At 45.5% G+C, this 26,393-nt stretch overlaps 1 protein-coding gene across 1 annotated transcript in view; it reads right to left on the bottom strand.

Moving 5' to 3' along the window:
• The window catches only part of CALN1 (calneuron 1), an 87,700-nt gene extending 61,692 nt beyond the window's left edge, over nt 1-26,008 (bottom strand). Inside the window, exon 1 of the mRNA XM_031053700.2 lies at nt 25,888-26,008. Coding sequence (XP_030909560.1) covers nt 25,888-26,005 — 118 coding nt within the window. The 5' untranslated portion in view covers nt 26,006-26,008. The remainder of the gene's footprint in view (nt 1-25,887) is intronic.
• Between the last annotated feature and the right edge of the window lie 385 nt (nt 26,009-26,393).

The raw sequence follows: 26,393 nt of genomic DNA, 5'->3' as shown, positions 1-26,393 counted from the left end.
TCCTCTAGCTCACGCTCTGCTGGGATGGGTTATGGTCCAAGAGGCTGCAACTGGGACAAAACAAAGGGGATTTTCAGAATGCATATTGCTAAGTTAACCTCAGAAAGTTTGGTGTGCATCCACACAAGCCACCCCAGGATATGCTGGCTAAAGACAAGGTCACCACGCTGGTCACTGGGTTTTTCCTGAACCAAGCCATGCCCAGCCTGATTTCCAGCCAAAGAAATCAGGCAGAGATGCTGTAAAGCAAATATGAAACATCCACTGCTAGAAATGTAAGTGGGTAATTGAAAGCTGCTCATTGATCTGAACAAATTTACCCAAGTGATCTACTTTTTACTTACATTTCTGAAGCAGAAAGTGTGTCAGGTCACTGAGATATGAAGAGACCTGCTCAGGACCTTTGCGATGTGAAAGGTTTCACCTGCAACTCCAGACACAGCTTTTACTTATAAAGTGCTTAATAGTAGGTGTAGGAAAAACTTTTCTGGTTTTCTTTTTACTATGATTATCTTTTGCAGTAAACAAGGAAAATGCTGTATTAAAAACCTTGCCTTTTTCAACCATTCCAAGAGGGCGATTGAAATACTTGTGTTTCTTTCTTGTTTGGTTTCTATGTATCAAAGTCACATAAAAATAAAACATTCCTAAGAATAAATCTCTGTCCTTTTTCTGTGCTGTGTACCTGAAAGCAGTCCTTGAGAATTCAACTGTAAAACACATGTTGGAGGCAGGCACAGACAACCTCAAAAGGGATTTCTTTACTCACAAGCTTTAAAGATACTTTAAATAAGGTTGAAGAATGTATTTATTTGCATTTATACCTTTCAGTAACATATTTTCTGGGGTTTTTTGTCCCAAAAGTAGGAATGAGTTTGGCAGCTTCCCAATAAAATGAAGAAAAATGAGATTCAGGCTCTTTGCTTGTACTGACTGCTTGGATTGGGACACCAAAAAAGACAACCTAATCATTTTACTCCTTGCAGATCATCAGATCCATTTGGATGAGGACAGCAGCTGACAGAGTAACCTTGCTCTTGTTCTCAAAGGTTTAACACTTCCTGAAGCCATTCACAGTGGGGTAGATGAATGTTAAATCCTCCCCATGTCCTGTTTCCTGGGAGCAGCCTGATAATTCCTTCTATAGTACATCAAATGTAAGATAAGGGGAACCTGATGTTTTCTGGTTCAAGACAAAGTTGGCTCTTCCCTCTCAGGGGTGAGCTTTGGGGAAAGCACACAAAGTCCTATGTGAAAGAGGGGAGACTGAGCTGAGCTCTTAGGCAGAAGCTCTTCCCTGTGAGGGTGCTGAGGCGCTGGCACAGGGTGCCCAGAGAAGCTGTGGCTGCCCCATCCCTGGCAGTGCTCAAGGCCAGGTTGGACACAGGGGCTTGGAGCAGCTGCTCCAGTGGAAGGTGTCCCTGGACAGGGGGTTGGAACTGAAGGAGCTTTAAGATCTCTTCCAGCCTAAACCAGTCTATGATGATTCAATGATGAATTTCACTCATCAGAACCAATGGCAATGCTCCCAGGCCCTACCCAGGTCTACCCACCTCCTCACCCCACCTCTGACAGTTTGTTCCCTCTGTAAAGCCTGCTCAAAACCTGGAGGTATTTACACTTTCAAGAAGCCAATGTAAACATGCAATAAAGCCCCAGTAAGTGTTTGCCTCCTCTGGCTGATGCATGAAACACATTATAAAAAACCCCAAAACAAAACAACAAAACAAAAACATCTTTTAGGACTAAAACATCCACTTTACACTGCAGAGCAGGCTTGACATCTGGTACAGGAGGATGGGCTGCCTGCCAGGGCTCTAAACTTTGCCAGCCACTTTGATTATCCAACGGAGGCAGTCTCCCCCACCTACAGAAAAGGCTAGAAGGACTCGCACTAGACACCTTCTCCATCCCTGCATCCATGAAAACATGCCATATTTTTTCTGGCCAAGGCTCACTGGAGAGCATGTTGTGCAGTCAGACTTTGGCACCCATGACTGAGAATCCAGCTCTTCCTACAGGTGTCAGGTTGTACCCACTGGGGGCATCCTATGGTTGGGATTCTCATTTCTCATTTAGTGACACGGTTTAGCGGTGGACTTGACAGTCCTGGGGTAAAGGTTGGACTTGAAGATCTTAAAGATCTTTTGCAACCTACCTGATTCTATGATCCTGCTTTTACTAATACATTGCTCTGCCATGAATTAAATATATCAGGAATTTCATAGAATACCAGCAGAATATCACCAAATGGAGGAACGAGATGTTGGTGACAGAGAAAAGCTCTTCCTTCCCTTATCTGCAAGAGCTGTTCTCTTACCTGCCAGGCTGAGCTCACTGTCCAAGATGCAGGTCATTCAAGCCATGATGTGGCTTCTCATCACTAACTAGCAGATTGCACTGCCTCTTTCTTGCACTGCTCACCTTCACCAAAGCTGACATATGTGGAAGGAACATAATGACAATATTACTCAGGACAGACCAAAAACTATGGCAGGATTCATGTGTCATGGATCACAGAAAATGTGAATGGAGATAAGCCACCAAAAAGGAATGAGAGCAGATGCACACAGTACATGGGACAACACACGTCCCTTCTCTTCCTTCCACCACCTTTGATGGAAACGAAGCTGGTTTACACCAGTCAAACAAGACAAAGATTTGATCATAGCTCCCATTTCCTATGTGTTGGTTTCCATCCAAATGAATGCCAACGTGAGCACTGAACACAAGAGCTGCCTTCAGAGTTCTTTGTTCTTGAGAACGAAACAGCAAAAACGGAAAGTACAGTAAGTCTCTTCAGAGAGGATGGTTTAATTAGCTGGCACGATATCAAACCTGAATGACTTCTGACATACAATTACTGTGCATTGTCTATGCTTGAAAAACACCCATGTAACCTGCCTTTATCATCATTGCACTCTATGTTCACTCGACACTTAAAAAATACATCACATGTTCACATTTCAGTGGTCCTTTCTGAATCTCCTGGTCCTTAGCACAAATGAACATTTCCAAAAATAACATAAAATCTCATCACCTGAACACATACACAAGTGCACAGGCTGCAACCGCCTTTCAGAGTTGATATTAAAATTCAAATGTGTTCCTTTCAACTATGGAGAAGTCCAGCTTAAGCTCTTGTTGGGAGAAAATAATTCATACCCAGCCATCTATCTCTGTTTGGGAAGCAGAACACCTGAAGTGGGGGAACAGCCTTCCCCAGCACTGCAAGCTAGATTGCAAAGATGACAAAGGCAACTATGCTTCATCTATGTGACTTCAGGAGCTGGCACTCCAACGAACCCCTGGGAATGATGCTAACCAGAATACTGGTTATGGCTGGAAAATCCTCCAGCAGATGTTTGAACCTCTTCCTGCTCCTCATCCCTAGGTCACTTTCCTCATGTGCACTCTGACTGCTCTCCTGGGGTGCCCTTTCTTCACCAGGCTGCATCTCTCCTCTCCTTGCACCCACTATGCAAGTGTAATCCTTCTCCCCCAGAGACCTGGTGCCATCTCCTTCCATAATCCATCTTTGAGTCATTTCTAATTTATTCCCTTCCTCTCATGTCAGCCTCATGCTGCCCATTTCAGAGCTTTCTCCAGTTCCCTCATTTCTTCCCCACTGCCTCTTATGTACAGCATTAGAGAGTCCTTAACTGATTCCCAGCTGTCATTCAAAGCCTCCTTGCATTCAGAAACACTGGAATTCTAGAGACCAAAATCCATTAGGGTTGATAAGGCATGATCAAGCCCAGGCACACCTTCCCCCTTCCTCTGCACCCACAAGTTCTGGGTGGGAATTAGGATGAGAGAGGCCCATTAGCAAGGTAGTAGCAAAGTCTGCAGCTACACAGCTCTGAGTGTGCACCCTCAGGGTCCATACATGGATGAGGGAGCAAATTTACTAAGAAGGTAAATAAGTGACTGTCCTCTCTGAGTCACCATGGAGCCTGGTGGGTGTTTCTGGGCACTACAAGATCCTGCTTTGCACAGAAGCACGAAGCTGAGGTTCTCCAAGGTACACAAAGGTAGTGTGTGTGGTAAACAAAGCCTATTTAATTAGGACATCTTCAACATAAAGAGAACTTATTAATACATGAGACTCAAATGCAGGCATAAGTAGAACCTCACACTGGGGGCAGAGTGATTTATACACACAAGCAAAATAGATCAGTCTCACATTTCTAGAAAAGGACACCAGATGTCTTTGACGTCATCTAAATTATCTCTATTTTTAAAAGTTACTCTTTTCCATTTGCTGCCAACTCAGAAAGTCCAATTTGCCAAGATAATGTATCTAGTGTGGATGAAGATTTCCAAACTTGAAGTATCAGTCTCTTAGCAACCGTAGTACTCTTTGTATTAAAACTGAGCTCAGTGAAACTGCCGTCTTCTGTAGCCTTTTATGCACCTAATCAGTGAATTCCCATTAAAGACACAATATTGGGAAAATGGCATATAAGATTCTAGATGCATACAAAATATATACACACACGTATAATCCATATTCTCTTTCCACAGAAGGATAGAGTATTTATAGTCAGTAGACATGTCAGGGAAATATGTGGCATATCTTATTCATGCAACGAACTAGATAAGAAATGAGAAGCTGAATGTAAAAAAAGTGCAGCAAGAGACAAGGAGAAAAGAAACAAAATCATGGAAAGAACTTTTCCTTCCATCTGGGTGTGATTCAAGTGGTGGCCTTTAGGCAGTGGGCAGGGGTGAGAGAAAAGAAAGCCTCCCTTCTCTTGTCTGCTATGCTTTCAGCCCAGTGCTGGAAGAGCCATTTGATGCCTTCCTTTCTCCAAGCCTACAAGAGTTCTGGAAAGGGCTTTTGACTCCCACATTCACATCTGCTTCTTCCAGCCACACACAGAAGCTCACGCTCCTGGTAAGCTTTCTTTGGGTAAATAACACTTCAAGGTCCTCTGCAGAAAGATAAGGTGTTGCAGGAGTATGTGAAACCATTTTGAACGTTAAAGGGAGAACAGATAACACAAAGAAACTCCTTTCCCTGGGTCTCCTGTCCTTGTGCTGCCTATCCATCGATTCTGGGCATTTTCTTTCATAACAACAGAGAAAACTTCAGAAAACAAAACTGAAACCTGTCTCCTTCCACAGTAATTTTGCATAGACAGCCTAATCACCCTGCACCCCTGCAGGGCTCCAGTCCCCTCTGAAGACCAAGCTATACCTTCTCCCTCTGTCCCCCCAGGACTAAGCCTGAAGGTGGCTTGACAGTGTGAAATCTCCATCCTCCCTGTCCACAGTGTGAGCAGGACTAAAGCCATGGGGTCTGCATGTATGAGGACAAGGAGACTGGACCAGTTTGGATGTTCAGGCACTAAGCACATTCATCTGCTGTGGGCAGACAAGGATACCAGTGGCTAAATCCCACAGGCTGATCCGCCAGCATTTGCCACAGACAAGATTCACCTCAATGGCTGGTGGTGACCAGCAAAGAGTGAGGGGCAAGGAGCATATTTCCTCATCCAGAAATCCAACTGAAATGAAACTCTGGAATGAAAGGAGTTCTCTGAGCTCTGCATGTTCCTTCCCCCTGCAGCCACATGGAGTGAATCCAGGAGGCCATGGAGATGCTGCGAAGACTGGAGCAGCTCTGCTCTGGAGCAACCTGGTCTAGTGGAAGGTGTCCCTGCCTGTGGCAGGGGGCTGGAACTGGATGAGATTTAAGGTCCCTTCCAACCCAAACCAGTCTGCGATTGTATGATTCCATGATCTCACACTGCTGTCCCATCAGCACAGACAACTCCTTGAAGCTTTTACAAACATAGCGGGACATGTTTATCCTGACAGACAAAAGCAAAAGGAAATCAGCTCAACCTGTACTCTATTTCACTGGCCTTATTTCTACAGAATTCACAATAGCAGCCTTTGTATAATTCCATTATATCACTGCAGTTGTTATTTATGCCATGAGGATTGCATTGTACTCCAGGGCAGAGGGAAGAGGCAGTGAGGTCCATTCAGATTTACAAGATGAAGTAGATTCCATGTCTTCAACCAGCTCTATTATTCACCATGGTTTTACTTACTGGCACATGAAAAATGATTGTGAGATGATCTAGAGCTGACTGTACAGCACTTGATTTCAAAGGCACTTTAAGTAATCAATCTGACAGCGGGCTTCTAGGACTGCCACGCAGGCCCCACTATGTGCATACTTCATTTGCTCTCTCAGGTTGCTGAGTGGGGAGCAACTCACTGCTAAAATAAACACTAAAGCTCATTTCATAAAGAAGGGGCTCACATAGCTGCAGGTCTCATGTAGCTCATCCACATCAACTGCTGTCATTGTGTCGCTCACCTGCATGCGCTGCCTGCCTCACTTTTAGTAGTATAACACAGCAAAGAGGGGATTTTATTCATTATCATCAACTCTTATCTAATTAACCACAAACATAAGACAGCAGCATAGACACTTGGGTAGTAGGCACAGAGTCACAGCAGTAGGCTCAGTAGATCATCACAATATACACATACAACATACGCCATGGACACGATACTCCCACAATGCCTACCTCTGAAACTTGCTGTCTAGCTAGACTGCAAAATGGAACGGGTCCCAGATTAAAATTGCATTGAATTTCCCATGGCAATAACGAAATTTTTCGATAAAATTACTCTGGAAGTATTTCTTACAAATATTAATTTATTGAGATTCATCAGAAATATAATAAAGAAGAAAAACCTAAAATCAGAACCACCTGACAGCTCTTGGCAGCTTTGCCATCAAACACATAATTAAATTCAAAGTAAATCTAGCCCCTAGTCTAGATTCCAAGCACAAAGAAACCAGCTGCAGAAAGAAAAACACTCCAGCACTAATCCTTTTCCTAACACAACCACCACACAATTCCCTAACAGAGCAAGGGGCAGGCTCAGGGCCATGCCCTGCTGGTTACCTGACATGGGCTCTTTTCCCCATGAAGAGACAGCTCAGGCACCCTGTTCAAACACCTGCATAGCTTCATTCAGGAGTTTGCTATGGAAACACCTTAGGGGAGAGAAAGGACCAGGGAAGCGTCTTGCTAAGAAAGCAGTGACAAGGGAATAATGTGTCTAAGTCAGTTCAGAGAAGATGCTTTTTTCTCTCAACTTTTGAAAACTTCTTTTTCGTTATATTCCCTCTCCCATGAAAGTGGCTTCTTTCTCAAAACAAAACATGCCACATGCTGGTTTGTGTCCCAAGCTGTGATGCAGCTTCTGTTTGAAGAGACTCCCTGCATCTGCAGCCAGCTGATCCCACTGCGCTGGACAAAATCTGCCTGTTATCTTGGAGACATTACTACACTAGAACAACATCACCAGAGCTATTAGGAAAGCTGCTGCAAGTTATGCAGGTTGCCAATAGCTCCAGGGGATTTCACAGTGGCCAAGGATAACAAGGAGGAGGGAAATCCCAGCTGTGTTCCTTACATAGGCTGTATCCCATGTGCAGGCTGCCTGTGGATGGGGGACTGTGCCCAAGCACGAGCACATTGGAGGATCCTGGACACAACCATGCGATGCAACTGAGGAGGTGGGAAAGGATGAAGACAGCTACATGTTCTTCATCTCCATCTCAAATTCTCTCCTAGTGTAAAATGGGAGGAAAAATCCCCAGCAAGTCAGCTAGTTTGTTGCTGTAGCCCATCAGCTGCTTTTCCTCTTCTTTTCCATCCTATCCTGTTCATCATATACAGAGCACTACACAAATCCCAGAAAGGGACCGTAAGCATTCTCAAGCGATCATGCATCCCCTATGCTTACCCAAATCCTGGATGAAGCTCACCCAGGGCAGTGTTTGTCAAGCTGAATTCATATCTTCCTAAGGAAGGGTACTAACGAAGACTTGAGATGCTCAAACTGACTGAAGGACAACTACCAGCACCAGTAGTGTGCCCATGCTTACAAATGGCGAAAACAGGCTTATATTCAAACCATTTCAAGACTTCCACAAAGTTTTCCAGTTATTTTTTGTGATCACATTTACTTTTGTTTGTCCTGCAGCAAGGAGTTCCACGGTTTAATCGCGCAGTATATGATGATCCACTTTCTTCTCAGTTGAAACACCTCCTCCAACTTCCAGCTGACATTTTCTAGCTCTTGATTTGGAACAGACATCAAACAACTGTTCCCTGTTCTCATTCTCCACACCATTCACCCACTTTACACACTTAGATTTACCACATCCTCAGCTGCGATCAGACTGAAAAGCTTTTGTCTAGCTAGCACACAACCAGCATCATCTAATCTCTCCTTTCAACTTGGCCTATTCAAACATTGCTAACCACTCAGTGGTCATCAGAAGCACTGAGGTTCCACAAAAGCCTTCAGAAGATCAATTGTCTGTTGTTAGCTATTTTCAGTAGGAGGAAATAAATAAACGTTCAGGCTTCCAGACCAACCCCCTAAATATTCAAGGTGGAAGTTCCACACTACCTCACTGTGGTCGTCAGCAGTACTGGAAGCAACTGGAACAGGAGCTTCCCCAAGACCAATATAAGCAAGTCACCAGGGTTAGGAGCCTAGTCATATCTTCATACCCAACACCCATGAGAGGTACAGGCCAGTAAGGTGTACTGGGAGGGACTGGATCTCCTATCCATAGAAGCCCATATCAGTCTTCAATGTATTTATATGCCCTATTACCTAAGCATCTGAATACCATCCTGCTACATGTATTTATGCATCCAAGATATGATGGGTAATGGTTGTTATTTCCACAGCATGGTCAGCCAAGGCCCAGGGCATGACAGTGGGCAGTACCTGGGCTCCTAAACTAGACAATGGGCCAGCAACAGCCATCCATCTTGGCCACCTCCAGTGAGAACCAGCCCATTTTAACTAACCTCCTGCAGAGGCAGAAGCAGCAGTTTGGCCAGTGATGCCTCTGATGCTGCTCAAATCAGCTGATAAGGGTTTCAGTCACCATTTGCAGAATGGCCCTATTACAGAAGCAAGGGGATTAGGGAAAGTAGCCTGTAATTGGCAGGATCTGCCTCTTCCCTGCCTCACTCTCCCTGTTTTAATGGCAAAGCTGCAGAAACATTCACACTTAATTATAGCAGAATGTTGTGCATGGGCCCAGCTGCAGGGCTGAGCCAACGTATATCACTTTGGAAAGACATCATTGCGCAATTCCTGTCAAGTCATTAGCGTGCTCCGCAGCACACCAAGCCCCGAGTTTTACTAGCACTAAACAAGGTTAGCAGATTTGTAAACAGCTTGCTATGGAGTAATATTTTTCTCTTCATATCGTCTAAAAATATCTTGTGAGAATTTGCTCCAGTACAAATGGCTCTGCTTGAAAGGGTTTAAAACATCAAAAAAAGAGGGGAAAAAAAGCTTATGATAATTCAGAGCAGGTTTTCGCTTTGTTTGCCTGCCTGTCGCTTGCTTTTTGGTTGCTAACTTCAAACAGTTACACAGCCCACACTTTGGCTTTGCTCAAACACCCTGTTTCACCAGGAATGAAATGAAAAGTATGCTAACACCTAGCTCCATCCCTTCCCCACTTCCTACATGACCTTATGCATGGGCAAATTATAGTTTCTTGTTCGTTTTACTGCAGGTCCAAGAGGGAAGGGATACCAAGGGGTAGCTGCTGTACCACTGGGTGGGAAGGCAGAACCTCTGCCCCTGAGAAGCTGTGGGAGGAGAAGATTCTTAGGGGCTCTTCTACAGCTCACAGAGAGCTCCATGGCTTCCTAAGTCCTGCATTAACAATTTAGCTCTTCCCAGGACTTTACAGCATGTGGCATCCATACTCTGGTGAAAGGCATCCTTCTGCTCAATGCCCAAATGGCTCTCCATTGCTCTTTCCCAGCAGCTTATAGATGACCTACATTCAGTTTAGAAGCAAAAAGATATTATACTTCATCTGTTCATGCCTGGGTTCCCAACGGGAGTACTCAGGTCCTTTCATCTCACCCTCTGGCAATGAGAAAATCTTGTTTTATGCTCTCTCATTCTCACCCCATCTGTAGCACGGACTGAAGGTGCTAGCTGGGATTCAAGTGACCAATGCAAAGTCTCCAGGAGCAGATCCTGACTCCTTGGGTGGGCTGGATCCTCAGCTTCCAGCAAAGCTTGTAAAGGGGACATGTTCCCAGTCAGCAGCTAAACTACCAAATACTGCAAGTGGACAAAGCTGGTGATGACAGTGCAGAGAAACAAACTGTGCCCTGCCTCTGCCTGTCTTGTTATATCATGGTGGTAATACTGAACCTGAACTTAAATAGGTTCATATTTGTGACAAGTGACCATGTCCTACCCTGGGGTGTCACAGAGCTCCCCAGAGCAGTCATGATCGGGTGGGATAGTGATTTCCACAGAGGGACCCAGTAAAATGACCAAAACGTGTAATTTGAACGCTTGTAACAGCTTCTGTCTTCCCCTTTGCTTGTGCCAGATTGGGCTATTTTAGCATTTAACTCTGTTGGTTTATTTGGGCAAAAGCAGACCATTGGGAGGTTTGTTATTCCATCCATGCTTATCGTTAGGAGGCTGCTAATGAAACTGCAGAGACCTCCTGATGCCCAGGAATGCCAGAAAGCAGAGTACAAAGTGGCGTACTTTTTACACTTCATTGGGAAGCTTTATAAATTAATTGGAGTACAAAGTAAGGTCTAATTGATGTTTGTATTGATTGAACTGCTCCAAGTCTTAATTTTGGTTGTACAACTCACTTTAAAATAGAGCCATTTATAATTAAGACAGGATCCATAATTAATGGAGTTTTATACTCATAAAACTGCCTCTCTCATCAGTCTAAATTAAACTCCACATGAAAGTTAGCGCAAATTAAATACAGTAGACACTAAAACTACTTTTTCTGAACTCTTCTTTTTCTTATTATGTCAAAACAAAATCAAAAAATACTTGGAAATATGAAAAAGTGATGAAAATTCGTATTGGAAGTGACAGCAGGGAAGGGGGCACAGAGCCCTGCAGTGGTGCGAGACACCCGTGCCCACTATATGCAATGCAAGCATAGACTGACATCAGAGTCATATTCAACATGTGACTGCAGCAAAGCCATGAGCCATTTACCACATCTCAGTCAGGAAATTTATATATTGTCCCTGTTGGACAATTGTGTCAAGTTTTAACACAAACCTGCTTTTAACAGTCTTTTGTTCCAACAGAGTCACACGAGGCCACCAAGCACAGGGGTCTTACTGGGGGAGGTCTCCCTTGCCTTCACATGCCAGTGGTTATTTAAAACAAGGGTGGCAATGTGCCTGGCCATTCCCCCAGAGCCTCCCCAGTTGCTGAAGCTGTTAATGAAACTCTTGGGTTCTGGTAAGTGTGGTTGACCAGATGATGCTTTCCAACTTGATCTCATCGGAAATTTTTACAGCCATCAACCACAATATTTACAAAGCACCGACGATTTTGGGCTTGTGGCAAGAAAATAAATCATCTTGGACATATGTACATAGATAAAAGTTCCCCAATAAATCTGTTTTCCATGTGTGAGTCTGTCTCATCCTTATCTAGGTAATTAGCTATTCCCTTCTTTAAAGGCTCCCATTTAATTGGGGTTGCTCTTCATAGTGGAATATCGCTTCCTTTTCCCAAAAGGACTACTACTATTTTGGGGTTTGGCTTTTTTTCTGGCTGCCACTTTCTGGTTTTCCCACTAAAATTAAAAAGTCACTGCAGCACTCACCAAGTATTTATGTCTTGATTCCTACACACATCCCTGAGCTGACACCCATAAAAGCTTGTCACAGCCATCCAGCATTTTCACACATAGCTTCAAACTGAAGTTGAAGCTCAGGGCCTCTCAAAAGCTACTGTAATGAGCTACACGTGCTGACCTGATCTCCAGTAGCTCCCAAGGGTCATCCTCATGCTTTAGAAATGCCCATCTCTCTAGTAGGCATTAGAGAAGTCTCAATCAGCTCTCCAGGTGAGGGAATGAATCATGGTCATTGCACACAGCTATGAACCACACCAGGGTTCCTCCCCTGCCTTTGGGTAAGGCCTGTGTTAGCCTTCTGGATGGCCAGAGCCAGTCCTGCTCTCACCAAGCTCATAAGAGGATGAAACCATCATTAGCCCAAGCAGAGCTGAGGCCACAATAGAGACATAGAAAGTGGACTTGGGTGCATTACAACTGGGATGGGGTGGGTTTTCTGCCATCAAGAACTGACATATCCTTACCAGCTAAGATATGTCAGTATTATCTGTGCCTATATGCACAGATGGACACATGCAGCTAGGAATAGGCCATCAACCCTTTTTCCTCCCAAGAAACACTTTATGGGTGGCTTTGGCATGGAGACAGGCAATTAGGAAATTCAGATGTGCACTGTTCTGCTTTAAACATTGCTCTGATGAAGAAACACACACTGCCAAGGCCAAAAGTTAAGAGAGGAGCTTTTTATTTGCCTTTACACTAAAGTTTTAAGTTTAAGTGTTTAACATTTAAGTTTAAGTGTTCAAGGCCCATTTGCCTTAATGGGTCTTAACACTGTGATTCCAACCCTGAATTTGTCTTATGCTCCAAAGCAGCCTGGAAAGCTTTAGAAAGCACAATAACTGCACAAAATACCTGAAAACAGCAGCTTCAGGCTCTGTTATTGCAAATAAACACCACCAGAAACAACAGCCAGTGCACTGTGGAGTCAGCAGTTTCCCCCAGCAAAACTCCTTTCATGCCATAGCAACACATACAAGGTGTGCATCAGGCTCATGTAATCCAGCCAAGAGCCTTGACTCGCTGCACTGTTTCACAGAAGACAATAAAATTAACCTGCAGAAAAGGACCTCCAATCACTTGCTCAAAACCAAATGAAATCTCTAAAAGCCTGGAAAAGCTAATGATAAACAGCTTTTTAAGTGAATCACAGACTGGTTTTGGTTGGAAAGGACCTTAAAACCATTCAGTTCCAACCCCTGCCATGGGCAGGGACCCCTTCCACTGGAGCAGCTGCTCCAAGCCCCTGTGTCCAACCTGGCCTTGAGCACTGCCAGGGATGGGGCAGCCACAGCTTCTCTGGACACCCTGTGCCAGCACCTCAGCACCCTCACAGGGAACAGCTTCTGCCTTAGATCTAACCTGAACTTCCTGCTTTAAGTTTAAACCCATCACCCCTTGTCCTATCACTACTGTCCCTGATGAAGATCTGTCTCCAGCATCCTTGTAGGCTCCCTTCAGACACTGGAAGCTGCTCTGAGGTCTTGACGCAGCTCCTCTTCTCCAGCCTGAACAGCCCCAACTTTCTCAGCCTGTCTCCATATGCAAAGTGTTCCAGCCTCGATCATCTTTGTGACCTCCTCTGGAACTGCACCCGTCAAATTTATGTCTCTCCAGTTTAGAGATAATTATGTGACCTTCTCCCCCTAAAAGCCTTATCTTTATCCCCTATAAGCCTTATCCTTATTGGTAGCAGTTACAGAAGCCAAAGCACATCTCCTCTTTGCTATTATGAGAGCAAAAAAAAAACCAGGGCAGGCAGAAAAGAAACTGCTGGACCTCAGTGCAGGACAGCAGGAGAGCCTGAGGCCAGCCAGAACCTTCCTCCAGAGCCCTGTATTTAACCAGCCTCTTTATTTGCTTTGCTTCCATTTCCTCGGCTCATATATTGCAACCTTTATTGTGAAAAATGAAAGCAAGAAGCAAAAAAACCCCAGAAGATGTGGAATATAATGAAATAAAGCTATTGAGAAACAAGCCTGGAAGGCAACTGGAATGAACTCTGAAGAAGTCATTAGGTACTTAACCCCTTACACAGACCCAAAATGGAGTGAGCAGTGGGGAAACTTCCCCCCCCCCCCTTTCTTTTGCATCTCAATCCAAACCAAACCTCATTTTGTCTCATTTTTACTGTTCAGAAGCACCACTGTACTGAGCTACCCCGTCCTCACGGGCTCCCCAGCTGACCAGACTCAGTTCATGGGAGCTCATCAGCAAAGCAACTGAGTGGGCTCACTTCTGAGACCTCGTGTATGACAATTCCATTGAAAGAGTAAGACCCCAAGGACAGGAAGTCTCAAGATGACCCAGTCATGATGCCACCAGTTTTGAGGACACTGGAGGTCCTTGCTCAAACCTTCTCACCCTACCACGACACTTTGCCATTGACTTGGCTGGAGAAGACACATCACAAGACAATTTGTCCCTTGAAGTGCTTTCACCTTAAACACAGATTCAGCCTCTCTGAAACACTTCATCAGCTCTCAGCAGCTGCACAAGGTGTGTGTCCAGGCTCCTACTGAAAGAAAATGTTTTGCTTTCACTCTTTTAATGGAAGCACGTAACTTGGCGAGCCAAAACCTACAACTTTGCCACATCTTCCGAGCAGAAATAAAGCTCAAAAAGCTCAAACTCTAAATGAAACACTTTGTTTTGGATCAGATGAGATTTTTTTTTCCCCAGCTTCTGATTCATGGAGGGAAAAAAAAATGCAAACCCAAAAATGCACTGATTTGGCTAGAATTTAAGTGGATCCTCTTTCTTGTTTCTTTTGGTTTTAATGGCTGGTGAACTGAAAAATCTCCTATTTGCACAGCTGAGCTCGGAACAGAAGTTACATACCTGCCCTAGGCCTCTGAACTTTTGTGGCTATTGTATACTGGGCTGCATCAAAAGGAGTGTGACCAGCAGGTCAAAGGAGGTGATCCTGCCCCTCTGCTCTGCTCTCATGAGACCTCACTTGCAGCATTGTGTGCAGTTCTGGTGTCCTCAACATAAAAAGGACATGGAACTGTTGGAACAAGTCCAAAGGAGGCCACGAGGATGATCAGGGACTGGAGCACCTCCTGTATGGAGACAGGCTGAGAAAGTTGGGGCTGTTCAGCCTGGAGAAGAGAAGCTGCATGGAGACCTCATAGCAGCTTCCAGTGTCTGAAGGGGGCCTACAGGGATGCTGGGGAGGGACTGTTCATTAGGGACTGTAGTGATAGGACAAGGGGTAACGGGTTGAAACTTAAACAGCAGAGGTTTAGACTGGATATAAGGAAGAAATTCTTTCCTGTTAGGGAGGTGAGGCACTGGAATGGGTTGCCCAGGGAGGCTGTGAATGCTCCATCCCTGGCAGTGTTCAAGGCCAGGTTGGACAGAGCCTTGGGTGCCATGGTTTAGTGTGAGGTGTCCCTCCCTGGTGCTTTTAGGGAGGGAAACCTGAACCCATCGCACGCTCACCTCCCCGAGGGCCAAAGTGGTTTCAGCAGTATCCTCCAACTCTCTATTTCCTCATTTTCCCTTTTGCAACACTGAAATCCAATTTACAAAGCAGTGACAAGCTGCATTTAAGTACTTGTGATGGACATTTCATCCATCAGACGCATTGGCAAACACAGTTTCGCATTTCAAAGGCTGAAATTATGGTGTCCCTGCAAAGCACAATTTACTCCTTATGTGCAAAGAGGAAGAACTGCTGAGGAAAAAAGATGCTTCAAATCTTCTTTACCTCCAGGAAGTAAGAGCAATTACAATCAGTTACACAGCCATGTTTCCTCCCCCCACCCCATCCAAACCTATTCAGAAAATCTCATGCCCTGGATTAGATTTAGTTGAAAGAAAAGTAATGAGATTTGTGTTTCCTAGTAAATTAAATAGAAATTACCCAAAAGAATAATCCTAAAATACAACATACTGCCTCATCCCACATGTTGCTAATAGACTTGTGTGCTAATGGCTTATTTAGAAAGAGGGGCTTTTCCTAAATGACATGCTAACGATGTGCATTCAGGAACATCAGACATAAATATCTTTTACTACCAAGACTTCAGTTTTTTTCTTGGTTGGTTTGTTTGTTTGTGTGTTTTTAATGGAATTCTTATCAACATAAAGGAAACAAGAGACTGTGCTGTTCTGCAGTACTGAAGATGGAAAATTCCAAATGCTGGCTGCCTGCTACACCCCAGCTCCAGGAACAGGCAGGATTTAGCAAGCCATCACTTATCAAATCCATTCAAATTCCAGAGGGATGTTTGGTCCTATCTATTTTTCCTTCTGTTGAATGTGAAAGCCTGGACTTTGTGTACTGGAGGAAACTGAGGCTTGTGGTCCCATGTCAGGACTCATTAAGAGTGCTGCCTCATGTGGTGCTCGCATGAGTCCTGCCACTGGTCCCACTATCACCACACAATCCCTCTCTTTCTGTCCTGTCAGCTGGACCCAGGGTGCAACAGTCATTCAGTGTGGGGATGAACAGGAGACCAAGGCAGACAGCAAGGTCCTGACTCAGTTCATCCTCCACAAACCCACACGTGGAAGGACCAGGGGGGCCCAGACAGTCCTTGGCTGAGCCCTCTCTGCTGCACCCGGAGCACAGCCTTGCATGGAGCAGTATCACCCAGCCACTTGGGAGGTGTAAGACCTTGGGCTGACCTTAGTCTGCAAAAAACCCAGCATAGTTTTAACTCATTTCATTTGGAGAGTGAAAACTCTGAGCCAGATTGGCACCAGCCTTTGTAACTGCAGTGATTTCAGTCCTTGCACCCTCACTGCAGTGGCTGCCCTGGCACAGAAGGCTCCCAAAGCATTTTATGAACTGCCTCTCTCTGCCTGGCACTGATGAGCTTTGCTGCATGCCCTGTGCTGCTGGATGTGTTCTTGACATCAAATGTCAGAGCAGAAAGCAAAGGTGGTTGAGCTTAGGAGCATCACTTTACCTGCACAGTCCTCCCTGCAGACCTGCACAGCACCCACCTCCTTAGAGCATCACAGTCACCCTTGGAGATTTGCACTGCTTTGCTTTCACACAAGGCAGGAGCTAAGTCTGACTTCAAAGGGTTTGCACTGATCCTCTTTGATGTCACCAAAGCCGGTCACGCTGAAAAAAGCAGTGCTCCCCTGCTGGGCTCCTGCTCCATTCCCCTGTACCCATCTGGCTGTGGCCACACGGTCCTGTGACAGCTGAACATGGCTCTGGCTGCCAGCACATTTAGCTTTAGGAACAGCAAATACAACACGGGATGCTGCTCATCCTCTCACTTCCTCTCTGGCTCCAAAACCTGTCCTCTGCCCCCTCCACTCCCTCTCACCCAGCACCCATCCTGCCCCCTCCTGCTGCAGTGCAGCCTCTCCTGCTGCCCTCTGCTCCTCTCCTCTTTTCTTCCTCTGCTCTGACTTGTTGGGAAACCACCCAGAGCAAATCCTGGGAGGGAACATTCTTACACAACTCCTTCATTAACACTGGCTTTTGCACCCATTTCACATCTCACGAAGGGCTGAGACGGTCTCAGGACCCACAACTGGACAAGGAAAACTGGAGAACAGAGATTTCCAGCCAGAGGAAGAAGATGGCTAGGTCTGTTTGATTAATTCACTGCATTACTGTTGCCTATCTCCATCACTGGCATCCTGCAAAGAGGCGTCTTGCTTTGCCGGAGCCACTGGCCTCACCCTCAGAAAGATAAATTCATTTTCCTCATAAGCAGGGGGAAGAGAACAGGGACCACAAGTGCTGTCAGCAGAGCAGGTTCGTGAAGAGCAGCTGGGGATGATTGCTGCTGCCCAGGTGCACAGCAGGCCCAGGATGCTCTTGGGTACCAGTGAGCAGGTGCCCAAACAGCCAAACCAAGGCAAGGAGCACTGAGCTTGACTTTGCATTGCTTTGGATGGCATTTGGAAAAACAATCAGTTCAAATAAGCCAGGTGAAACCCTCTCTGCATCACTGAGGTTTTCTCCCTGTCATTTCTTCAGCAGCATTGTGCCAAGACAGTATCCTCTGGGCCAGTTCCCCCCCATATCACCAACAGGCTGAAACCAGAGGCACAGTGGCAGGGGAATGGGGAGCCAAAACAAAGCTGTTGCTCATGGGGAGCAAGACCCACAGATGATGCTTGACCCAGAGGTCTTGAAGCACCCCAAGTAGTGGTAGGCAGATTGCCCTCCTCCCCCTTCACAAGTATTGCTGCTGGGTAAACTGAGGAACACAAAGATCAGTGGTACCCAGATTATCCCAGTGAAGAGCTACAAATAGGTACCTGGACTCCAGCTTCTGCTTCTGTGTATCTAACCCCTGAGCCTCATTAGTTAGGGTGCAAAACTCTTTCTGAATGTTCCTCTATAGAGAGCCTCTAGATGCAGTGCAGAACAGAGGCCTTTTGCAGATGTCTGAACTTTGGTGAGGTACCTGCTCCAGTGCAGGCAAGGGAATTGATTCAGGTTTGCTAATGGTTTGCTATGACTTGATTAAAGGTGATGTGTTGAAATACAGAGTGAACTAATGCAGCCTGGCTGAAATTTCAGTCTCCACAAATTGGAGGGACGTCTGAGAGTTCACAGCATCACAACCACAAAAAGGGCCCATGTACAGCATCATAACCTCAAAATCCTTAACTATCGAAGTATTAACATGGTAATTAAAGAAGAGACTTGCAAAGCCTGATTCTGACTAACTGTAAGACACTGTCTGTGCAACCAGATACCTGACAGTGCTCATGAGACCCTCAGGTCAATCCTGCTTCTGCACTTTGCAACCATTCAGGCCAGCACTCGGGTCCTCACACTCAGGTCTGTGCAGCTGGGATTCACTGACATGCTGAGCCATTCATCTTCCAACTCACTCAAACAGCAGCTTGTCCAGGCCTTTTTCAAGCCACTCATCAGCCCCAAGCCCAATAAACCAGAATCAGTAAAGAGGTTTCAGGGAAGGAGATAAGTAGTGACCCATTCAGTGCCATGTACAGGATGTCTAAGGTCTCCCTTTGCCAGGGGAAGATGCTCTGGACAGACTGACTACATCCCAAACGAGGTCACTGGGAGCTGGATCAACACGCAAAGGCGTGCTGGGAACTGGCCACTTGGCTGGCTGTGCAGACAGTGTAGAACATACAACCACCCTGCGGTATCCACAGCTCTCCTGTGCCTTCATCTGGAAAATACGGGAGACAGAACATTTAGGTTCCTTTGTTTCCAGTCCCACATCCTTATGGGTCTGGACTGCAGTAACTCTACCCTGGCCACTCTTCCCCCATGCACAGCTGAAAGCCACTGCCAAGGAAGTACATTTCCAGAGCAGTAAAGTAAGGACGAGACCCCCGAGTCCACAAAGAAACACCCATTAGAACCAGAGTGACTTGCTAAAGCCTGGGTTTTAAGGCAAGGGATTGAAGGGACTTGTAAAATAAATGATCCAGTCTAGAAGCTTGCATAAAAAATTAAAAATCCATATTAAAATTTGTATAAACGTGTCACAGCAAGATTTAATGCCTTTTAAAGCATGTTTAGCTCTTGATCTGAATTTGCTCTGTTCCCATGGCCTGAGGCAACACAGGCAGTGAGTTATCAGCTCCCTCCACTGAGAGCCCAAGAGCCCAGCTCACAAGCGAATGAAAGGGCTGCGAGGACCACTGGTCAGGGAGGATTCATGGCATGTCAGGGAGCATCAGGGCCTCAGCAGCATCTCTGCAGTGAGAAAGAGCTGGATGAAGACACAGTCTGCATCCGTCTCCCCAAAACTATCTTCTTCCAGCTCATAGAGTCTCCTCCACTACAACAAGCCAAAACCCCTCAAGCTTCAGATCAAGGATATCTGCATATCCACCACGAGTAACTCACTTGCCAGCCAGTTCCTATAACTATGTCAGCATAGCTGGAGCTCAAACAATCTCTTTAATTGTTGTCCAGATGGTGTCCCTGTAATTCTAATTTGTTGGCAGCCATTCTCATTTTATTTATACTCTCTCACTGTAAGGACTCTTTCCTCAGAGACAATGCTGATGTCTGTTCTCGTATTTGGGGGCATTGAGTCCAGGTGACACATCTCCCTTGGCAGAGGGGGGATGAAGAGAGCTTCTGCAAGCCATCCCGAGGCTGCACCCAAAACCTCATTTGTCTTCCTGGGTAATTAACCTGCCATAGTACTGATGTCTTGTGTAGGGATTGGGCTGCAATGCCTTAGAGGATGGAAATACTTGATGTTCTGGAGGTTTTCACCCCAGTCAATAGCTTTCTGCCACCTTCTTGCTGAGGGTCTCTAGTGCTGGAGAAAATCCACTCTCATCTTCAAGGTTTACTGGTGCCTAAGTCAATGCAGCAGCTAAAACCCTCAAGACATGGTCTTACCCTCTGGTGAAGCCCAGAGGTGCCAGACCTCCCTGTGCTCAGCCTCTTTGGGTGTCCATACAGTATCTTTGCCTGTTTGGGGCAGGAAGAGCTACTAAATTCAGCTTCCCAAAGCCAGGGCAGGGGAACTGAGACCAGCCTAATGCATTGCAGTGGAGCACGAGCCTCCCATCTGCCAGCTGTGCTAGTCCATGCCAACAATGGAGGCTACAGCTGATGCTGGGGCAGACCATAGTGAATTAGAACTGCACATCTCTGCCCCAGTGAATCCCCTTGAACATCATGAGAGCTGAGCCAGAATGCAGCCTGGCACAGGTAGCCACAATTTCCTCCATCAACAACTCCACTCCTCCACTGGCCATGCACAGCCTGGGGTAAACGTGCACCTTACAATAAAACAATGCTTTACAGAACATTAATACTACACCAGTTTTTAGCATTTTCAATGGAGACTGAAACTACTGAGTCCCAAGGAAACCCACACTGTAATTAAAACACATAACTGGAAAATGAGTAAGAGCTCAGCAGAACTGAGGATACAGCTGCTTTTGTCCACAGATTTGCCACAGTTTTATATTCAGAGGCATGAAACACTAATAAAACCCAACATAAGACAGAAATTACTCCATTTCCAGCCATCACCACTCACGGCACAGACACTGTGGATAAACCTCTCTTTAAAAAGAACTCTGCAAAAGAGAAAATGAGCTTCATTCACTTCATTAACAGGCTGCTTGCGTGGACCTGGAGACCCATGCGCAAATCCAGAGCACCCTGGGGTGGTTCCACCCCAGCACATGCATCAAACCTTGCTATGTCTCCTAAGAGAATATCATTGCAACTCCTTCCTCACCAGCAGATGCTCTTTCATCCTTGTTTGTCTTTCCCCTTTCCCAAATGTTTTTTTCCTTCCCATGGACAAAAACAGAGCAGACTCAGCCTGTTGCTGTTACATGAGTCAGTCAAGTGACTAATGACTCTCCCCCCTGGGTTTCCCTTCTGGAGCACATTACTTCTCCAAAACACCGTTTGATCTCACCTGAGACACCAAAGATAATCAGCCTGAGCTGCCGACATGGCTCAGGCTGTTGAGGCTGGAGGGAATCTGCCTGCCCCTCTGCCTCCTGTGCCCATCAGCAGGAGCAAAAGCTCTGCTAGCAAACAAACAGACCTGGAGAAAAATCAACACCTGGAGAGAGATATGAGGAGCTGCACAGCAGCCCTGACTGCTGCAAGCAAGGGACTCTGATAACACAAGAGAGAGCTAGGATCTGGATCAGACACGATCCTTGTGGCTAACAGGGTTTCTGCTGAATAACAAGTCCAAAATGAGACTGCATGGTGAGAGCATCATGGTCCCTCCCTTCCCGGGACTTACAATATCCAAGGATCGGGATGGCATAGCTGTGTTTGTGATGTGGGGCTATCTTACCTTCTGTCCCCTGCAGCAGGGACCAAGCATGTCATCAGCCCTATGACTGACCACCTTACCATGCTGCTGGCACTCCAGAACTGCCTGCAGCCCCAACACACCTTAAGCCACTTGGCATTTCCTGCATTACTGGTATGCCAGAGACAGTTATTAATTTAAAATCCATATGGGCATCATTTAACCATGCTCTTTGAATTACTTCAGGAGCTGTTTTCCAGTATATGCTGAAGCTGCTCATGGTTGACTGTTACACAGGAGGCCAGTGAAGAGTGACCCAGTTAAGGGCTTCTGCAGGTGACAGAGGGGGTGGTTGCTGGGAATAAGCAGGAAAGAGGTACACATCCTGCAACGTGGTGTATAATCTATAACAATAGAAAGATCCCCTGGTGAGGGAAGTCCACAGATTCCTGTCTTGAAGTTCACTGCACCCCAAGCTCCCACAAGCAGCAGTTTTGCCCCCATTTCATGTGTTGCCCTGCTGACATCGCCAGTTTAGGCAGGCAAAACAATGGCATTTCCACTCTGGATCTCAACCTTAAGGGGTGCATTGAGCAGGCTAGGTTGAGGTCTACAACCACAAAAAAACCCAACTCCCAGCCTAGAAAAAGCCTTGTAGATACCACAGACCCCTTCTAGAGCAGAGGCTATGTGGTCTAAGGCACCAGATGCCAATAGCTGTCCTGCTGCCACGCAGCAACATTTCCTCCTGTATGGGCCCTGCTGATTTCAAAGGAATCTGGGTCAGGTAAGGATGTATCAGGATATCTTTCTGGACAAACAGCTGCTGCTGTGGTTCACATTTTGGGTTTTCTCTGCAAGGCACTGCCTAGCACACATTTCACAGGCACTTTCTGAAAAGCCTACTTAAAATGCATGTGCCTCCCTTCAGGTGATATTTGTCAGATTCCTACTATGGAGATGTTTTTACCTCCTGACAATACCCTTTAGATAGAGCCTATGGAGGTGGATGACTCAAGCTTGACATGATTATTTCCATCCACCATTTTTTATTAAAAATACTCCTAGCTGTTCATTATGTGAAGACAGAAGCTGGTTTTAAAAGGGATGTGGAAACCACAGAGTATGCACAAACTGTGCCACAATTTTATGCCAGCCAACAATAGCCAGAAAATCTATATGTAAAACAGTTCCTCCCAGCCTTAATTTATAATCCCATGCATAGAAACCACTAAGCATATGGCAATAACATCCATCTGAGAACCCGCTGTACTTTATGGTCCCCAAGAGACAGGTTATGGATGGCCTGCCACTTTCAACTCCGTCATTCACTTGATGTTACAAAGCTAAGTATCACCTAATATAGCTTTCTGCAAGTTAATTCCCTCTGTGACAGTGACAGCTTCTAAAAAGCCTCACGCTACTACAGAACTGCAAATAGCAAACACCGCTGCTAGGAACAGGCAAGCCATCAGCAGAGTGACCTGCTATCTCTCCAGCCTCTTTCCTTGCTGCCAGCATAGTATTTAAAGCGGTGTTAAAGTCGACAGATGGCTGATGCAAGTCAGAAAAGTTGTTCTAGGAGGGAAAATAACCGGTTGGAGAAGAGGCAGAGCAGCAACCTGAGCTCTCAATGGGGCGTGCGCATCTGAAACCTGCACCGCTTTCCCAAATGCAGGCACCTGTTGGAGCCTTGAATGCAGAGGAGCATTATGGAAAATTCCCACTGACTTAACCATTAATAATTTAATGTGTGTGACTGGAATTTCTCAATAGGCTGGAACTCCCTTGGGACAAAAATCTCATCAAAAAAGAAACCAAGGAGAATTTGGCATCTCTCTCCCAGCCTGTAAGATTAAATGCAAGTACGTTATTGGCATTGAGCTATTACAGCTTGATATAGCCACAAAGCTCCCATACACTGACATTAACTTCTCAAGAAAGAACATTTTGTTACTCATTCTGAGCTATTTCATGCTTAAAGGCATAAAGACCATTTCTGGTTTCTTCAGCAGGTAACAGTTGTACTGTCACCAATTACCAGCACATCTAGGCAGTGGTCATGTATTAGCAATGAAACACACTAAATAGTGACTACTGACCTAATATTACACACAATTTCCAGTGGCTGGGCTGTACTTTGGTAGCTGGCAAAGAGAAAAACATCTCCAGCTTCTTCTGCTGCTCTGGCTTTAGCAGACACTTATCAATTTGGTACTACTTTTGTGTTTACAGGTGGAAAAAACATGGTCTGAGGTTGAGCTTTTCTCTGCTAGGCTTAGAACTGGGGCATATCTTCATGGCAAAGACATAAAGCTCTCAAAAATAGGGTTTTGTAAAGTAAAAGGCTGTCAGGAAAAAAAAGACTAAATTCTAACAAGAAGCCTGTGCTTAACAGCCAGAGAATAAATGGATGATTAGTTAAAGAGCTCTAACCATGCTCCTGAAGAACGAGGGGGATACTCTGTGAACAGAGATGAATGAACTCTGCTGCTCTCCAGTTCAATAGCACAGTTATAATGGGGCACTGACCACATTAAATGAATGCAGCACTTGCATTAACAGTGACTCGGCTGCTGCCTTCTCAAAAGGCAACTCCTCTACACTACGTTCATTTCATTTGCTATTAATTGAAGGAAATGATGCACAGCCTCTCGAGTACTGGTTTCTCCTTGGGAAGGCTGGTCTGGCTATGGGGCTGTGCTCTGCTTTCTCCAACAGCTCTCACCCTAGAGGTGTCGATGGGAAAGTGATGCCAAGAGGGCTTGTGAAGCTTGCAGACTGCCCTATGTGGTTGGCAACAGGGAGACGTGGGAAGGATGGAAATGAAATTGGGCTTCCTTCCCGTGTCCAGCCACAGACCATTTCCATGCAAACAGCAGGGGCACAAATCAAGGACAAGTTTCCCTCATGCGCTGGGATGGCCCTGACAGTGGGTTGCAGCCCTGATGCCACTTGAATCTGCTCTTGACAGCTGCCTGCAAATCTCATAGGTAATTGCAGCAGACATGCTCTAATCAGGGTAGGCACAGCAGAAAAATCCCTGTTCTCATTTGAAATAAACTGCAAAACTGCATCCAACATTCTCCTGTCTGCGGAGCCAACCCCTGTCATCCTGAATAGGAACAACAACTAATCTTCACCTTGCAATGTAGTTTGTAGTCTACAGGATGCACAGAAGCTAAGCCAGTTCAGTTCTGCTCAAAAACATAAAACTTCAAGCAAACCACTTGTAACCCAGTAGAAGAGCCCAGAAGATGCCTCTGATGTTCTTGTGTTCCTGGGGTCTTAACTAAGCTGCACTGAAAGTGGTTTCTCACACTTCATCTCTCACCTGAACTGCATCTCAGCATATACTCATTGGGAAGATGGAAAGCAGTTACAAATACTCAGAAAGCACTGTTTGTACTAAAGATAAGTTAATGTAACACAAAAACAAATCCAAAAGCTCTGAGTTGACAAGGCTTGAAAACCAAGGTCTGCTTTACCAAAGCACAGGTGAAAAGAGGAAGGGTGAGCAGAAATGTTTGCCTTCTGTTTTGCCAAAATGCCTCCAACATGTCCTGGAATGTCTGTTTCCACCTTGCACCATTCCCTTGCTCATTTCCTCCTCAAACTCTCAGTAGGTATGATTATGATCGTGGCCTGTACCAAATGCCCACTGGGAAGCAAACCAAGAGCTTTAATTTGTTCCACAGCTCTCAAAGACCAGCTGTCAACAGCATTAACTTTAGCTTAGAAGTGCCCCTAGTGAGCCACAAATTGCCTATGAAAGAGACCTTCCCTCCACAGACCAGACTGGGAGCCTACCTGGCCTCCCATCCTGTCTGCTGGGCAGAAGGGATTAGCAGCAGCTAGCTTCCAGGGAGGAAACTATGGGATCATACAGACAGCAGATGTGGACAACCTTCCTGATAGCCTTTGCCAGCCTGAGGTCTGTGCTCTCATCACTGACCCTGAAAAGGGAGTCTGACAGCTCTTTCCAGCTTCTTAAGCCAGAAGCCATCCCTGTGCATCTTGTTATATTGAAGCACAGAGGGAAACCTTACTTTTGAAAGGCCACAAAGCAGATGAGAAGACCTGACAGGAAGACACACTCTGCTCTGCAGGTTCTCAGGAAAGGCTAAAGAGAGACATCTTTATAAAAGAGATATTAGCAAAACTCTTACAGAGTTTTGCCCATAAAAAGCAGCCTTATTCTTTCAAAAAGCTGCCCTATTGCTAAGCAGAAGGACAGAATCTGAGGCTACAATCAGCCCACAGCTTTCAACATGATCGTGATTAGAACCTTTTCTTTGTCCCTGATCTGCTGAGCTATCTCACTTCTGACCTGCCTTTTGCTCCTTGCTTCACAGGGAGAATACCTCTGGTTATTGCATGAAGACATTACAGAGAAGGTGAAAACGAGCCCTTCCCCATTCCCAGCTCCCTTTGGAAAACCACAAGGCTCACCATCTAGTTCCTCCACGGAGATATTCGCTAGCTGTTCGCTGTCACTGCCAGCGGAGAGTGAGCGGTTCAGGTAGTTGCCTTTGTACAACAAGCCAGCTGTTACATGGTGGAATGGCATCTTCTCCCTGTGCACAAGAGAAATGGAAAGAGAAAGGCTTATTTTAATTATTAATGATATTTAATCATTTTATTAATATTTATTATATTCAATTATTTTAATTAATCTTTATTTTATTTAAAAGTACAACAGCCTGCCTTGAAAGAGTAGCTGGACCAAAGCATCCTACCCCAGGGAACCCACACTGAAGTTGGGTGCACCATTGATGGATTGCAGATTTTATTTAGTGCCTCAAAGACAGGGGCTAAACAAACACAAAAGCAGCAGCTTCTTCTGTATGCCAAACAAGAATTAGCAGAGATAGCAGTGCCTTAGGCCTATGAGACTCCAACACTTATACTGCAGCTTTCAGCCTAAAGATTGCTAATAATTATGTAGTGCATAGGAA

The sequence above is a fragment of the Melopsittacus undulatus genome, chromosome 13 (assembly GCF_012275295.1).
Source record: "Melopsittacus undulatus isolate bMelUnd1 chromosome 13, bMelUnd1.mat.Z, whole genome shotgun sequence".
Lineage (NCBI taxonomy): Eukaryota > Metazoa > Chordata > Aves > Psittaciformes > Psittaculidae > Melopsittacus > Melopsittacus undulatus.
This window is presented reverse-complemented; position numbering and strand designations above follow the sequence as displayed.